At 35.2% G+C, this 19,116-nt stretch overlaps 1 protein-coding gene across 1 annotated transcript in view; it reads left to right on the top strand.

Moving 5' to 3' along the window:
* The window catches only part of Rbm41 (RNA binding motif protein 41), a 60,919-nt gene extending 42,034 nt beyond the window's left edge, over positions 1 to 18,885 (top strand). Inside the window, exon 7 of the mRNA XM_020185229.2 lies at positions 304 to 18,885. Coding sequence (XP_020040818.1) covers positions 304 to 470 — 167 coding nt within the window. The 3' untranslated portion in view covers positions 471 to 18,885. The remainder of the gene's footprint in view (positions 1 to 303) is intronic.
* Positions 18,886 to 19,116: the final 231 nt, after the last annotated feature.

Genomic DNA, 19,116 nt, shown 5'->3' on the forward strand with positions numbered 1-19,116 from the left:
AGAGACTTGGATATAATTAGGTATAGCTTAGATTTCTTTAGCATACTGCCTATATATTCTTGTTTCTTTGCCTGTATCTTTGAATTAAGAGACATCCTCAAATATTCATTTTGAATTTTTATTGTCATCACTGTTAACCATTGGTTTAATCTTCCTGAGTTCTACAAATTGAAGATTATATATCAAATGACAGCATTACCTTCTAGTCTGCATTTAATGCCAACCCGAACAACAAAACTAGACTTGTAATAGAATTGAATGATTAAGCGCTATGTAAAATGATTTTTTTCTTTTTTCTTTTAGATAAGGAGATAGCATGGCAAGCATTGCATCAAGTAAATGGATATAAACTGCATGGAAAAATATTGGTGATAGAGTTTGGAAAGAACAAAAAGCAACGGTCAGATATCCAAGCTGTTTCTTTCTCATCATCTGCTACAGACACTAGTACAGAAATCATTGAGAGCTAGGATAAATATAAATGTACAGGTTGTGGGTGGTCCTGGATGATCTTTTCTGCATCAGAATCTTGAATCTAGGATTTGTATATAGATCGAAATTTGTTTGGCATCGAAAAAGAGAAATTGGAGAGAAATATAATTAAGAAAATATCTTTCAGCTTTTCAGGAGAATTGGTAGAAAATATTTTGTACAATCAAAGACTGTGTAGGACTTAAAAGGGATGGGGGTGTGGCTCAAGTAGTAAAGCACCTGCCTAGCAAGTATGAAACCCTGAGTTCAAACTCCAGATCTGCCCAAAAGAAAAAAAATAGACCCTTTAGAACAGACAATATCTTGAATATTAAGGGTAAATACAAAGATTATTATTTTTTGCAGGATAAATTACATAGGATTATTCCTGGGGATTTTTATAGAGTCTTATTTTCTGGAGTCTTCAATATGTATCACTACATATAACATTCTTTTTAGAATTGCCTCCTATATACAAAACTTAAAAACTAAATTTTAAAATATTTAGTTACTAGAGATCCCTTGCCTCTAATTTTATCCTCCTAGAAAATAAAAGAGCAGGCTCCCAGACCTAACAAGCACAACACGTGTTATCTCAGAACTATCAGCAGTAACAGTGGGTAGATTCATAGGTCAGTCACCATATTTGATAAATGCTTCCCCACTAAGTTATCAGAGTCCTCAAAAAAGTTATTTTTCTAATGAAGTCTTTTAGACCAAAATATTGGTGTTCTCATGGCCATTTAAGCTAGATACCATTGAGTAATCATTGAATTCAAAGAAATAAACATTGAGTAAGTGTCTAATATGTTAAATATTACATATATGAATTTTGGGAGAGGAACATATCAGCAAATAATATTAAAGGGTCATAAGAAGAAAGTTGTCTAGAAGAGAGGCATCCTATCTCAAATCCCATAGTTGCTCATTTATGGCTTCTGAAGAATGGAAAAACAATATGGTATAGAGGAATTTGTACCAACTTTGGAGTCAGACTTGTAAAACACATAGCCACGTTTACCACTCTGAACCTGGCAAGTCACTTAATCTGATCCTCAGTTTTCACATATATAAAGTGAAGATAATACTACTTACCTAGGTGGGTTGTTCATATTAAATGAGATGACATTATCCAGAGTGAGGAAGAGAAAGAAAAGAGAATGGATAAAATTGAACAGAATGTTGGACTTGTGAGGCACCATTAAGCACTCTGATATACATGTAATGGGAGTGCCAGAAAAAGACAAGAAAGAAAGGTGCAAAAATATTGCAAGAAATAATGACTAAAAATGTTTCAAATTTGATGAGACACATAAATCTTGACATCACAGAAGCTCAGTGAACCCCATAGGATAAACAGAAAGAAAGCTACAAATAGCCACATCATCACAAAAATATTGAAACCCAAGTACAAAGAGAAAATCTGGATGGCAATCCAAGAGAAATGAACTATCACTTAGTATAATTGACAACCCAATATAATTAACAACCAACCTCTCATTAGAAAGGTGTTGTTAGGCCTGACATGTGCCTGTAGTTCCAACTACTTAGGAGGATGAGGCTTGAGCCCAGGAGTTTGAGATCAGCCTCTGCGACACAGTAAAACCCGGCTCACAAAAACAAAAAAATTGTAAATTGACAACCCAATATAATTAACAACCAAACTCTCATTAGAAAGGTGTTGTTAGGCCTGACATGTGCCTGTAGTTCCAACTACTTAGGAGGATGAGGCTTGAGCCCAGGAGTTTGAGATCAGCCTCTGCGACACAGTAAAACCCGGCTCACAAAAACAAAAAAATTGTAAACGTGATCTTAGAAACAGTATTAGTGGCAATGAGATAACATATTCAAAGTGCTCAAAGAAAATAACTATCAACCATGAATTTTATGTACAATTAAACTTTTTCAAAGTTGAAGGTAAAAATAAAACATGCCCACATAATAAAAAAAATTAATAGACATTGTTGCTAGTAGATATCATAGGAAATACAAAAGGAAGTTTGTCAAGCTGATAGCTTGTAAAAGAAAATCTGAACACTTTTCTTTATTCTCAACTGATCTCAAAACATTGTGTAAGAGAGTATTATATAGCTGTATTGTTTGACCTATAACATTAAAAATGCAATATATTTGCCAATAACAGGACAAATAAGGTAGGTAGAAATAATGCTGTGTTTTACTAAAGAAATGACCTTTTTTTGATGGTACTGGGGTGTGAACTCAGAACCTCATGCTTGCTAGGTAGGTACTCTACCACTTGAGCCACTACTCAAGCCCTGGCTTGAGTTGAATATTTTTCAAGATAGGATCTCATGAATTGTTTGCCTGGGTTGGCTTTGGACCACAATCCTCCTGATCTCTGCCTCCCAACTAGCTAGAATTACGGGCATGTGCCACTGGCACCCAGGAAGAAATGACTTTAGATAGTAGTTCTAATCCATACGAACAAATGAAGAAAACAAGAAAGGAGAAAGAAGGTTAATTTTACAAAGCTATAAACATACACTTATCTCACCTTCTTGAAAGGATGTGGATTTATTAAGTCATAATTATAATGATGTATTTTAGGTTTATTACATGTAGGAATAATTTACATAGTTATACCACAAAAAGTGGGGAAAAGGAATGAGTTTATATAGGAAAAAGATTTTTATATATCACTAGAATTAAGTTAGAATATATCATTAGCTACTCTAGTTTAATTAGGATGTATATGGTAAGCCATAGAGCCATTGAAAAGGAAATAACTTACTTTATAAACAGTGAGGGTATTATTAAAGGAATTTAAATGTCAAACTAGCAATAAATGCAAAAGAAAGAATGAAGAATCAAGGAAAATAAAAATTGAGACAAAATAACAGTCACAAATTACCTATTTCATTACAAACAATAAATGTAAAAGGATTAAATTATCTAATTAAGAGACAAAAATTGTCAGACTAGAAAAAACAAGATTCAACACAATCCTGTTTTACAGACCCATTTTACATTAGAAGATACCCAAAGGTCGAAGGTAAAAGGATAGAAAATAAGATGGGCAAGTGTGGTGGTACATGACTGTAACCCTAGCACTTGAGAGAGGGTGAGGCAATAGGATCACAAGCTTGAGGCCAGCTTGTGCTACACTAGACCTGTCTACAGGAAAACAAAAATGTCATGCAAAACAGCAACCATAAGAAAGTGAAGTAGCTAATATGAGACAAAATAGACTTTAAAACAAAAAAATTACTAGAGATAAAGAATTACACTTTATAATGTTAAATGGGTCAATCTTTCAGGAAGATGTAACAATTATCACATATCCATATAATAACAAAGCCCCAAAATACATGAAGCAAAAACCAAAATAAATTAAAGGATTGAAATAGACAAGTGTACAAAAAGCATTGAACAACACTGTAAGCCAAATAGGTCTAAAAGACATCTATAGAACACTCTACCCATTGACATCAGAATACATATTTAATATAAGTGGACTGAAATGATGTAAAGTCTGTTCTCTGACCACATGGAATGAAGTTAGAAATCAGTACCAAAAACTTGGGAAACTCACAGATTTGTGGCAATTAGGCACACTTTTAAATGACCAATAGGTCAAAGAATTAATCACAAAGGAACCTAGAAAATCCTTTGAGGTGAATGAAAATGAATACAACATACCAAAATTTATAGGATGCAGCTTAAAGCAGTGCTTACAGGGAAATTTAAAGGTATAAGCCTACTTAAAAGAGAATGACAATAACTTCATTTTATACCTTAAGACCCTGAAAAAGAAGAACAAATTAAACAAAAAGGATAAAAATATAAAAGATTAGATGAAAAATAAATGACCTCAAGAATAGAAAACAGTAAAGGAAAATCAAATGAAATCCAAACCACAGGTTGGTCCTATAAAATGATTAACAAAACTTACAAATTTTTTGCTAAATTTATCAGGGGAAAAAGGAGAGTCAAATTATTAGAATCAGGTGGGTATGGTGGTACAGAGCTGTCATCCCAGCTATGGGGAAGGCAGAGATAGTGAGATCTGTCTCTAAAATGCAAACAAAAGGTCTAGAGCATAATTTAAGTGGTAGATCACTTTCCTGACATGCGAAGAACCTGAGTCCAGTTACTAGTACCATGAAAAATAAGAAAAAATGAAGGAAAAATTTATTACTGATCCTGTAGAAATATGAAGGATTATGAGGGAATATTATGAACAAATATATGTCAATAAATTAACCTAGATGAAGTGGACAAATTCTAGAAGACAAAAGTTACTAAAACCTAATCAAAAATAAATAGAAAATCTGAATACCCCAATAAAAAAGTACCTACAAAGGAAAGCCCAGGCTCAAATGGCTTCTTAGATAAATTCTACCAAACCTTTAAAGAAAAATTAATATAATTTCATCACAAACTTCGAAAAAATAGAATAGCAGGGAATGTTTCTGACACATAGTACAACATAAGAGAATCCTGAGAATATGCTCATTAAAAGAAGCCAGTCACTATATATCATATGATTCCATTTATATGAGGTGTCCAGAATTGACAAATATATATGACAATATTAGTGGTTGCTTAGAGTGGGTGTGAGAGGGAAAGGAATAGAAATGGCAGGGATAATAGCTAAAGTGTCTGGGGTTTCTTTAGAGTTTGGTGAAAATGTTCTAAAATTGACTGTTGATAATTACACATAAATATACTAAAGCCTATGAGTTGTGTGATATATAAATTATATATCAAAACTCACTAAAATAGGAAGTTGGATATTACCCAAATGTCCATCAGTTGGAAAATGAAGAAATAACTTTATACATATCCATCCATTTAGTGAATACTATGCAGCCATTAAAATAATGGACTATAGGAATATATTCTGATCTGACTCATATCCAGTATTTAGTATTAAGTTAAATGTTAAGATTCAGGAATATGTATAGTTTTGAACAAAAGCATTAATATATGTATAGCATATGTATGTATATATGTGTGTGTGTGTGTTTTTTCAAAATAAATTTAGGGAAAAGCTAAGAAATATATATAGCAAATTGTAAACCAACCTTCTGGAGGTGAAATTGGATAGGTTGAAAGAAAGTTTTCACTTTGTGAAATTTTTAAGTTGGTGTGATTTCAAGTGATATTTTACTTTTTTCAGTATTTTTAAAAATTGAAATAATTTTAAATAATCTTACAGTGATGTGGCTTCCAGAATACTTGTCAGACCCACTGTAGGATATCATCTGTCTACACTCAGGACAAACTCCTATTCCTTTGAATATACTGTTCACCTAGGATTAACCATCTAGTTTGAAATATAGGTTAAGGAGTTTAAGAAGTAAATTATCCTAGTTATAGCCTTTTTTACATGTTACCCAGGGACATATTTCTCAGCTGGACTATTCAGAAGGAACTGTTTCCTGTTGGGTGAAAAATATTACCTCTGCCCTTTAGTAGACCTACAGACTACTAATAATTGAGGAAAATAAAGACAGAGGATACCTTTCAACCGGTGCATAGATACAGAAACTGGTATATCCAGTGATACTCTACTCAGCAATAACAATTAATGAACCATATATGCAACAACTGATGAATGAAGTGCATTTTGCTAAGTTCAAAAAGCCAGACTCAAAGGCTACTTACTGTTTGATTCCATTTGTTTATTTTCTGGAAAAGGCAAACCAATAGGAATGAAGAAAAAATTAGTGGATATGAGGGGTTAAAATTGGTGTACTCCTTGAATACAAAGTGTCAACACAAGGGATTTCTTCTAATATTGGAAATAAGCTGTGTGTTGCTTGTAGTTACATGAGTATGCATTTGTTAAAACTCATGGAATTGCACACCAAAAGAATGAATTTTACTGTATGTAAATTTTTTAATAAATAACTTTAATGGAAGAAAAAACTTTAGAGAGACAGTCATTTCCATTAACTAGTGTATGTATTCTGGGGTTTTGAATACTGTTGAGAAGTTAAAGCCACTTTGCTACTATTTCTTTTTATTCTTGCCCACGAGTAAGCCAAAATCATCATTTAAAACATCTGTGTGTATATGTATATATATATATATTTATACACAAACCCACCATTTAAAAAAAATCAAAAGAAAAACTGGAAAATATTTGTTATCACAAGGACCTAATTTCCTTAACGTACAATGTATACAATTTTTAGTACAGTAGTCACCCTTATCAACAAGTGGTACATTCCAAGACCCCTAGGGGATTTCTGAAACTTTGGATAGTACCAAATCCTATATATACTGTTTTCTTTTTCCTATTTGCCCTGTAGCATTGCCATATATTATCAGAGTTAATGTGTTCTTCCATGTTTTATGTGCTGATGCCTGCTTTGCCATCACTATTTTTGCCCTTTAGGGCCATTATTTAGTAAACACGAGTACTGTGAGGCTGTGGCAGTCATCTGTTAAATGAGATAACAACTAAGTGTAACTGGTGTGTAGCATATATAGCGTGGATACCCTGGACAAAGGAGTGATTCCATCCTGGAGATGGGCAGGATGGAGTGGAACAACATGAAATTTCATTACACTACACAGAAGAGCATGTAATTTAAAAATGTATGAGTTATTTCATTTTCCACTTAATATTTTTGGACTATGGTTCAGTGCACATAACTATAAGCCTAGAAAGTAAAAGCACCAGTAAAGTAGGACTACTGTGTTAGTCAGGCTTTCATTGCTGTGACAGTTTAAATGAATGAAAGCTTTATTTTAGCTCACTGTTTCGGAGGCTTCAGTCCATGGCCAGCTGTCTCCATTGCTTTTGGACTCAAGGTGAGGCAGAACATGATGGTGAAAGTAATGCTGCTTACTTCACAATGGCCAGGAAACAGAGGCAGAACGAGCCTGCTCTAGTAGGCTTCCTCCTTCCACTTGTTTCATCTGGGCCCTGGCCTATTTGATAGTGCCACCCACTTTCAGGGTGGATCCCCTCCCCATCTCAGTTGCTGTTCCATATGCTAGTTGTTTCTGGAAATGCCCTCAAAGATACTCAGAAATGTGTTTTACTAAACTTAGGCATCTCTCAAACCAATTAGAATCAATATTAGCCATCACAACTGCTATATACAAAAAAAATCAATACTAAAACTACTAAGTGGGTGAAAAATTTTGTAGAAAAGAAAATTCAAATGACCCACAAAGATGAATGTTCAGAGTAATAATGCAAATTAGGAAAATGAGCTCTCAAAAAATAGTAATAGTTCCTATATATCCCACACCCAGCATTTTCTTATGTTAACATTATACTTAACTATAGTACAATTATCAAAACCAAGAAAATAATACTGCTTCAGCACTACTAACCAATATAGACATTTGATTTTGCCTCTTGTCTTGCTAATGTCTTTTCCTAATGTAGGATCAGATCCAGGAGCCCACACTATATTTTGTTATGTCTTCTTTTGTTTCTACATATGACAGTTCTGTCTCTGCTGACTATGACAATTTTGAAGAGTACTGCTCAGTTATTTTATAGAATTGTCCTAACTAGGTTTTTTTGTTACTGTTTTTTTTTGGGGGGGTTATTTCCTTTCTTTTGAGATAGGGTCTTGCTGTGTAGCTCAGGCTGTGCTGGAACTTAACTATCTTCCTGCTTCAGCCTTCCAAGTGCTGGGATTATTGATGTGTCCCACCATGCCCAGTCTTGGTGTAGGCCTAGGGAACATCCCCCGGACTGGGAAGGTTCCTGTGGCTCTAAGACTCAGCTGCAACCTAGCCTTGATAGCATTGGGACTGTCTCCACAGCCCGACCCCAGTCTCAGGCAGCACAACTATCCTTAGGTCAGTGCTCACACATGGAGCTCTAGATTTACCCCTAGTATCACACAGAGACCTGTGCCACAAGGGGATAGCATAACATTTCACCCTGCATCACTCCCAGCTGTGGCATAGGCCTGGGTGTAGGTACCCCTGAGACTGTGAAGCTCCTTGCATCTGTGAAACTTAGGGCCTTCCCAGTTCAGCATCAACCTTGGTGCCCAAGTGGCTGACTTGACCAATATTACCTCAATCTTGGGCAGCATAGCATGGATATGGGGCAGAGTAGTAAGCTCAGGACTTTGGCCTAAAACTCAATGCTGGCCTGATGAAACCTTTAACACTAGAAAAATTCTAATGTGCCCAACCCCTGGCTAGTGTCTACGGATGGAAGCTTTGGAACAGCCCCAATGTCAAGCAAGAACATATGGCTCCAATCTCACAGACTTCTATTCCAGCTAGCATCACTTTTGGGTGATGCAGTGGCCTTAGACCATGAGTCCATATCAGCAGAAGGCATAATAGTAGTGTGGGCGTTGGTCCTGCTTGGTGCAGATCTAGTCTTGATGAACTGTAGATATAGAGTTTGACACAGAATTGTAGTGTTCATGGCCACAGATGTGGCATAGGAACTCAGAGATTGTTTTTTCCCAGAGCCAGGTAGAATTCCACACTTCCTCACCACAACCAGTTACTGTGGATGAGATGTTTGGGCCTACCCTAGCTCCCCAGTGAGAAATTTGGGGGAAGAATTACACTACGCTTTGTAGGTGTTCCAGCAAATTAATGCTGAATAACATACCAAGAACACGTTGAGAACAAATCTGGTGAGGTTCTGGTGGCTCACACCTGTAATCCTAACTACTTGGGAGACTGAAATCTGGAGGATCAGTTTGAGGCTAGCCCAGGCAAATAGTTTTCAAGACCGCCATCTCCAAAGTAAAGCAAAATGGACTGGAGGTATGGTAGAATGCCTGTTTTGCCAATGCAAAGGCCTGAGTTCAAACTCCAGTACCACCAATAAAAAAAACAAAGAAGAAGAAGAAAGAACAAATCTGGGCTAGCTCACCCTCTAGTTGTGAGATAGCAACAATTATACCAACAGTAGGCTTATGGCAAAACAGGAGTTAAGGCATGTTCTGGTGTAAAAATAATGAAGTGACTACAGGTTCAGAGAAAATAAGCAGCCTGCTTGAATTTCTGGAAAGACAGGCATGCACAAAGCCAGATTATGAAGAATGGAATAAATAATCTCTCATTGCCAAGATGATGTCACACACCAACAAGCATCAAGAACTTTCAGGAAACCATGACTTCACCTAACAGTCGAAATAAGGCACTAGAAACTGACTGGATAGAAACCAATATGGGAAAATTCTTAAACACAGAATTTAAAACAGCTGTTTTAAGGAAACTTGACAGGCTTCAAGAAAATACAGAGAAATGTTTCAAAACTCTTACAGAAAAATATAACAAAGATATGAAAATAATTTTTAAAACCAAACGAATCCTTGAGCTGAAAAATATACTCAGCAAAAATAAAAATGGGATCTGTGGCACCAATTGCAGGATAGATCAACCAGAAGTGAGAATTAGTGACCTCAAAGACAGACTATTTTAAAATACAAAGTTGGAGGAGAAAAAAGAAAACAGAATGAAGAAAGCTTATTAGAATTTCAGGACTGTATTAAAAGAGCAAATATTTCAGTTCCAAGAGGGACTTGAGAACGCCAAAGGGATAGAAAAGGTAGTTTTAAAAAATAACAGAAAAATTCCTAAAACTAGAGAAAGATTCAAATATCGAAGTTTGGGAAGGTCAAAGGTCACCCAGCAAAATTTAGCTTGACCAAGTCCATCCTGAGATATATTGTCAGCAAACAGGGATATAATTTGGTATCAGGGTAATACTAGCTTCTTAGAATGAGTTTGGTAGCATTCCTTCTCTTTCAATTTCATGGAAAAGTTTGAGGAGCTTTGGTGTTCTTCTTTAATGGTCTGGTAGAACTCAACAGTGAATTCATCCAGTTCTGCAATTTTCTTTGTTGGGAGACTCTTTATTACTGCTTCAATTTGTTTATTATAGATCTGTTTAGGTGCTTTATATCCTCTTAATTCAGTTTTGGTAGGTCATATGCATCTAGAAAGTTATTTCTTCTGATTTTCCACTTCATTCGAATACAGGTTTTCAAACTATGCCCTAATGATCCTCTGAATTTCATGAGTATTTGTTGTGATATCCATTTTCTCATCTCCAATGTTGTTAATTTGAGTCTTCTCTCTCTTTCTTTTTGTTAGTTTGTCTAAAGTTTGTTTGGCAATGTTGTTTATGTTTTCAAAAAAATACCTCATTTCATTGGTTGATTCTTTGTATTATTCTTTTAGTTTCCATTTTCATTCCTTCACTAATCTTTAGTGTTTATTTTTTCATAATTTTATGGTTGGCTTGTTTTTATTTTTTTTTATGAGCTTGACATACATCATTGGTTTATTTGAGATCTGTGTTTGAGTACTTCCTTATTTTACTGATTTCTGTTTTTCTGTTGAGGTCTGCTAAAATACAGAAAGAAAAATGGGGACTCTGCGTCTCTCCTTTGTTATCTGACTCTTCTCATTCTCAGATTCAAAATGGAGGACACTTCCACCTGCCATTTTGTCCTGCCCCCTGCAATTAAGTTTAATATACAAATTTTGGGAGAAATATCATCATTGAAATCATAGCATTTGGCCCTTGGCCCTCCAAAATTCATGCCTTTCTAATATGCAAAACACTTTCATCTCATCCCAATAACCTCAAAATGTCTTTGTTGTAACATCAAGTATAAAGTCTATGTCTCATCTAAAAATCAGTGGATTCGATCCCCAGAACTGCAAAAAAGAAATCTAAATCAGATATGGGAGAGACTCATGGTATGATTTTATCCTGAAGCAAATTCATCTGCAGCTGTGTGTCTATAAAATCAAAGAAATTACATGCTTCTAAAATACAACAGTGGCATAGAATAGACATTCCCTTTCCAAAACAGAGAAATAGGAAAGAAGAAAGGGGTGATTGGTCATATCTAAATTCAAAACCCAAGGCACACATCAAACGATGATGTTTTAGAGTGGTTTTCTTTTACTCCAGGTCTGCCTACCTTCTAGACACACTGGGGCTGGAGTTCGGTCCCCAAGGCTATGGGGGACCACACAGCAATTCTCATGAGTTGGAGTTTTGTGCTGAGGCTCTCTCAGCTGGTGCTGCATGCTGGTGGCTATACCAGTGTGGGATTATTGGGGTGCACTGGCCCACACTACTACTCGGCATTGCTCTAGTGTGTACTATCTATGGTGGTCTTGACCCTACAGCATTTCTGGGTGTTGCGAAGGAAGAGACTCTCCTCAGTGGCCCTGCAACCATGGTTTCACTAGGTATTGCCCCAATGGAGGTTCTCTTTGGTGGCATTGACCCCATGGCTCCTCTGGAAATTGTTCTTGCAAGGGCTGTTTGTGATAGTCCTGCCCAGTAAGCAATTCTCTGCCTAGACACAGAGTTCTCCAAGGCATCCTTTGAAATTTGGGTGGAGGAAGGCATGCCTGCACAGCTTGTGCCCTCTGTGTACCTGCAGAGTTAGGACCATGTGGATGCTGCTAAAATTTACAGCTTTTGCCCTTCAGCAGAGTAGTTGGAGCCACATCTTGGACCATTTGGGCCACACTTGGGGTGGCCGAGGACTAATGAGTTAGAATACAGGGAGCAGAGGCTTAAGGTGGTCCTAGGCAGTGAATGCTAAAACAATAAAAAGATACAAATAAATGCAAAGTATCTTGTGCTCATGAATTGAAAGACGATATTGATAAAGCAGCAATACTACCTAACATGACATACAAATTTAATAAAATCCCTCCCAACTGTATTTTGTGCAAAAATGAGAAAAATCCTAAAATTCATTTGGAATTTCAGGGAATTTATGATTCTCAAAATAATCTTGGAAAAGAAAAAAACAAAGTTGGAAATCTCACACTTTGCAATTTCAAAACTTACACAAAGTTAAAGTAACTAAAACATATGGTAGTAGCATCAGGATAGATATAGACAAATGGGAAACAATTGAGAGCCTAGAAATAGACATTCCCATTTATGGTCAACTGATTTCCAGAAAAGATCTCAAAACCATTCAATGGTAAAAGAAAGTTCTCAACAAATGGTGCTAGTAAAAATGATGTTTTCATCCAAAAGAGTAAAGTTGGACCCTTATGCCATATATAAAATAATTCAAAATGGATTAAAAGCCTAAATTTCAGAGTTAAAATTACAAAACTCTTAGAAGAAGTTATAGGGGTAAATGCGCATGACCTTGGATTTGGCAATAATCCGGCCAACCCACTGGCATGTGTGTATGTGTGTATTCATATATATGCAAATAAATGAAGTTCTTATGTATGTTACAACATATTAACCTTTAAAACATTATGCCAAGGGAAAATAATCATGTAGTTTTATTTTGTAATTTGATATTAAGGTCACTCTTACAACATGGGCTAAAAACTCTAGCCCTAACCTGATGGGGCTCTAGAGGTTTCAGCATGGGTATTTAAAGCATGCCTTTTGTGAACTATCTCTTCTTTATCCTAGCGAATGACCTAATGCCTAAGTGGCTGACTTATGACCAGGATGTTCCTCACAGGAAACTTGTTTATACTGGCAGATGCCCTTGTAGCTCTTGTTGGATCTGTGTCTAGTTTATTCCTAGCAATGTAAATTGGCAGGAGATAAACTCTCCTACCAAACTCTCCAAGTAAGTCTCTCTCTAGGAAAGCCTGAAGTGAGAAATAAATAATAAATTAAGTTCAAATATATTGGTCAGGTGAGGCACAGAGGAAGCCACAATACACATGTAATAGCAGAAGTAGTTTATTACTTACATAGTCCAGAGAGAAGAGGGCAGTGTGCCTTGTAGGGTCAAAGGGAAGTGGAGGAAATCTGGGACACACACACCAAATTGGCCAATGAAAAATGAAAGAGGAGAGAGGGGATTCAGTCAGTCCAGGACATTACCCAATCAGGTTTCCCATGGGGAGTTTTAACTGATGAAGTAGGTATGAGTTTCGGGGAGTCACATTGTGACAGGTGGTAACAGGCATATCTGTGCAGTCTTTGTGTGGTGTGGGAGTCAGTGAGGCATGTCAGGTAGGTTGTATATAGTTGTAACATAGGAGGTGGTCACCTGGAGATGGGTATATAAGACATACATGGTGGATTGCCTGCATTGAGGATCTGGGAGAAGATGGAAAACTGGAATCTGTGTTAAGGGTGCCTAAGCTATGCTTTTGGGTGAAAAAGTTAAATTTGCATTCAAAGTGGATGACAAGGCAACATAAAATCATTAGAATTCCCTGTAGCCAGACAAGAAAAGGAAAAATGTTTTATGATTCCACTTACATGAAATATCTAAGATAAGCAAATTCACATAAACAGAAGTAAATTAGAGTTTACTGAGATCTGGTGGAAGGGGGAAATGTAAAGTTAATTGCTTTATTTGTACAGAATTTCTGATTGAAGTGATGAAAAATCATGGAACTAGTGGTGATGGTTGTGTAACAGTGTAAATGTAATTAATGCCACTGAATTGTAAACTTTAAAATGGTTATAATGACACAAAAATTGAAGTAAAACCTTATAAAAAGGAAATCCTTCAAGCAAAAGGAATATAATTTAAAGTCATAAGTCTGGATCTATGCAAAAAAAATGAACACAAAAAAGGAAAAGTTTTGTCCCTAAAAAACATTTTAAAGCAAAATTAACAATAATTAATAATTGGCTTTATAACATTTGTAGAAGTACTGTTTATTCCAATAATAGCACAAAGGCTAGAAGAAAAACAAAAGTATACTTAGTATAAATTTCAAGTGATATAATATTTACATGAAGATACATTGGGATAAGTCAAATACATATAATATAAACCATAAAGCAAACACTAAAATGAAGTTATAGCTAACAACCCAATAAAGGAGCTAAAACATAATCATAAAAATAATCAAAAAGAAGGTAGGAAAGAGGGAATAGACCACACACAGAGAGAGAGAGAGGAGAGAAAGATGGAATGAACAAAAATAAAAGTTCATTAGATTTAAACCCAACCATATCAATAATCACCCTAAATGTAGTGGTTAAAGCCCTAATTAAATACAGATATTTTCAGAATGGATAAAAAGCAAGGCCCATTTGTCAGAAATCCCTTGAAATTAAAAATACAGAAATAGGCTAAAATAATAATAGATAAAAGATGCTCTATGTTAATAAAAATCAAAGGAAAGCTAAAGTAGTTATATTAGTATCATTAAAAATAGATTTCAGAGCAAACAACACTATCAAGGAAACAAGAGGTCTGTTCATGATGAAAAAGAGGACATAACAATCCTAATTTTTTGTGCACCTAACAATGAAGCTTCAAAAATTGATAGAATTGAAGAATAGATAGCTTCAAAATTATAGTCATGAATTTTAATATCATTCTTTCAATAAATGACAGAATAAGTAGACAGAAAATCAGCAAGGATATAGAAGACTTAAACAAAACTATCAACAACCTTAACCTAATTGACATATATAAAATACCTCACCAAAAACAGCAGAATACCCTTTCTGTTCAAGAGCACACAGAGCATTAATCAAAATATTCCAAATTCAGGTTCATAAAGCAAGTCTCAAAGAATACAAATTTAACTTAAAAATTTCAAAACCCACACATCTCAATAAAGTTAAAAAGTATTGAAAAAACACACAGTATGTTCCCCGGCCACCATGGAGTAAAATCAGAAATCAATAATAGAAAAAAATTTTAAAATTCTCATATATCTCAAAATCAAACAGACATAAGTAACCTATATGTCAAAGAAGACATCAAGAGAAATTAGGAAGCATTTTGAACTGAATGGAAATGAAAACACAGCACACTAAATTTGTGAGATGAACCTAAAGCAGTGTTTACAGGCAAGTTTATAGCACTCTATGCTTGTATTAGAAAACATGTAGTGCTATCATAAAAATTTGCCCAACAAGCAAAAGCTCAGGATTCTTGGCTGAATTCTGTAAAGACCTGTAAATTCTATAAAGACCTATAAAGAAGAACTAGCAGTAGTGCTCCTCAAACTGTCCTGTAAAGTAGAAAGGGAAGGAACACTTCCAGGTTCATTCTATGAAGCTGATATTACTGTGATGATTAATCTTAATTATCAGCTTGACTGGATTAAGAAATGCCTAGGATATTAGTAAAGCATACCTCTTGGTGTGTTTATGATTGTGTTTTCAGAGATGATTAGATCATGAGGTTCCTGACTAATGAATGAATTAATCCCTTGACAGACTCATAATATGATGACATTATTGGGAGGTGATGAAAGGTAGGAGGTGAGGAATAGTTGTAAGAAATAGGTCATTGAGGGTTATATCTTGCCCTGACCTTTCCTGTATTCTCTTTCTCTGCTTCCTCCCACCATGTTGTGAACTCTGCTCCACCACATCCTCCCTGCCATGAGCCAAAGTAATTTTTTTTCTCCTTTAAGTTGTTTCTGTCAGGTATTTTGGTAACAGCTATGTGAAAGTAACTGATACAATTACCATGACACCAAAAGCAGATAAGGACCCAAGAAAAAAGAAAACTATAGACCAATTTCTTCGATGAACATAATTGCAAAAATCCTCAATAAAATACTTGCAAACCAAATTCAACAACACATTAAAAAGATGAAACACCATGATCAAGTCATTTTCATTCCCAGAATGCAAGGATGGTTCAATACATGCAAATCAATAAATGTAATTCAACACATTAACAGAATCAAGGACAAAATTCACATGATTATCTGAATAGATGTAGAAAAAGCCTTCTATAAAATTCAGCATCCTTTCATGATAAAAGGATTGAAGAAAATAAGAATAGAAAGAATAGCCAGGTGCTGGTGGTTCATGCCTATAATTCTAGCTACTCTGGAGGCAAAGATTAGGAGAATGGTTTGAAGCCAGCCCAGGAAAATATTTCATAAGACCCTATCTCAAAAAAAAAACCACCCTCAACACCAAATGGGGCTGACAGAGTGGCTCATGTGGTAGAGCACCTGCCTAGCTAGCGTAAGGCCCTGAGTTCAAACCCTGGTATCAACACACACACAAAAAGAATAGAAGGACTATACCTCAATATAATAAAAGCTGTAGGTGACAAATCTATAGCCAAATTATGCTGAATGGAGATAAACTGAAAGCATTTCCTCTAAAATCTGGAATGAGAGAAGGGTGTTCACTCTCACCACTCTTATTCAATATAATGCTTCAATTCTTGGCCAGAGTAATAAGGTAAGAAAAAGGTATAAAAGGCATACAAATAAGAAAGAAAAAAGTCAAGTTACGATCCTATACTTAAAATACTCTAAAAACTCCACCAAAATATTTTTAGATCTGTTTATAAAAACACTTTTGGTAAAATAGGAAGATACCTAATCAACATAAAAATCAGTAGCTCTTCCATATACCAATAATTAACAATATGAGAAAGAAATTTGGAAAGCAACCCCATTCATAGGTATCTTCAAAAATACCTATAAAGAAACCTAGAGTGAAAGACCTCACAGTGAAAACTATAAAGGTTTGAAAAAAGAAATTGAAGACCTTATAAGGTGGAAAGACCTCCCATGTTGTTCATGGATCAGCTAAATTAATATTGTGGAAATGGCTATACTACCAAAAAATCTATGGATTCAATGCAATTTCCATTAAAATTCCAAAGTCATTTTTCACAAAAATAGAAAAAATCAACCTAAAATTTATATGGAAGCACAAAAGACCCCAAATAACCAAAGAGATTCTGAGAAAAAAAGAGCAATGATAGAGGCATCACAATATCTGACTTCAAATTCTACTATACAGCCATAGTAACAAAAACAGCATGGCATTGGTACAAAAACAGACAATGGAATAGAAGATCCAGAACTAAGCCCACACAGCTTCAGCCATCAGATTTTCAACAAGGGTGCCAAAATCATACATTAAAGAAAAGACAGCTTCTTCAACAAATGGTGTTGGGAAAACAGGATATCCACATATAGAAGACTGAAACTAGATCCTTGTTCTTATCCTGTATAAAAATTAATTTAAAATGGATCGAAGATCTTAATGGAATATCTGAAGCTTGATACTACTAGAGGAAAACATAGAGAAAACACTTGAAGGCAAACACTTTCTGAATAGAATACTAGTTGCTCAGGAAATAAGAACAAGAACTGGCAAGTGAGATTGTATAAAATTTTAAAAGCTCTGCACATAAAAGAAATTAATTACAAGAATGAAGAGGTAGCCCACAGACTGGGAGAAAAATCTTTGCAAGGTATTTATCAGATAAAGAATTAATATCACAATATAGTAAATAATCTAATTAATAAATGGGTAAATGAATTGAACACACAGTTTTCAAAAGAAACACATATGGCCAATAAATACATTTTAAAATGTTCAACATCTTTATCTGTAAAGGAAATACAAATCAAAATGACACTTAGATTCTATCTCACCCTAGTCAGAATGGCTATTACCAAAAAAAGAAGCAGCAACAAATGCTATCAAGGATGTGGAGGGAAAGAACCCCTGTACACTTTAATGGAAATGTAAATTAGTACAGTCACTATAGAAATCAGTATAGCGGTTCCTCAAAAAGCTAACAATAGAATGACCATAGATCCTGCTCTACCACTCCTGGGCATATATCCAAAGGAAAGTCAGTCAGCATACAATAGAGACACCAAAACACCATGTTTATAGCAGCACTATTCATAATAGCCAAACTATGGAATCAGACTAGATGCCCATCAATGGATGAACAGATAAAGAAAATGAGGTATATATACACAATGGAGTATTAGCAAGATATAAAGGAGAATGAGATTATTTTCTTTGCAAGAGAATGGATAGAACCAGAACTCATCATATTAAATGAAATAAGACAGATTGAGAAAGACAAATATTGCATGTTTTCTCTCATATGTAGAATCTTAACCTAAAAAAAGAATTACATAAGTGTCAAATGGGAACCATTTGGTGTTGGGAACCAATGGGAGGGAGGAGGGTGAAAGTGGATGAATATGATTGATTCATATGCATGTATAAAAATAGAATAATGAAACCCATTAAAATTGTTAAAAAGGGGGGATAACAAAAAGAAAAGTCCAGGACTTGATGGATTCTCTACTGAATTCTATCAGACCTTTAAAGAAGAACTGATACCAACCCTCCTTAAATTGTTCCACGAAATAGAAAGGGAAGGAAAACTGCCAAACACATTTTATGAAGCCAGTATTACACTTATCCCAAAACCAGGCAAAGACACCTCCAAAAAGGAGAACTATAGGCCAATCTCCTTAATGAACATTGACGCAAAAATCCTCAACAAAATAATGGCAAACCGAATTCAACAACACATCAAAAAGATTATTCACCACGACCAGGTAGGCTTCATCCCAGGGATGCAGGGGTGGTTCAATATATGAAAATCAATGAACGTAATAAGCCACATTAACAGAAGCAAAGACAAAAACCACTTGATCATCTCAATAGATGCAGAAAAAGCCTTTGATAAGATCCAACATCATTTCATGATAAAAGCTCTAAGAAAACTAGGAATAGAAGGAAAGTACCTCAACATTATAAAAGCTATATATGACAAACCTACAGTCAGCATTATACTTAATGGAGAAAAACTGAAACCATTCCCTCTAAAATCAGGAACCAGACAAGGATGCCCACTATCTCCACTCCTATTCAACATAGTCCTGGAATTCCTAGCCAGAGCAATTAGGCAAGAAGAAGGAATAAAAGGAATACAAATAGGTAAAGAAACTGTCAAAATA

The sequence above is a fragment of the Castor canadensis genome, chromosome X (genome assembly GCF_047511655.1).
Source record: "Castor canadensis chromosome X, mCasCan1.hap1v2, whole genome shotgun sequence".
Lineage (NCBI taxonomy): Eukaryota > Metazoa > Chordata > Mammalia > Rodentia > Castoridae > Castor > Castor canadensis.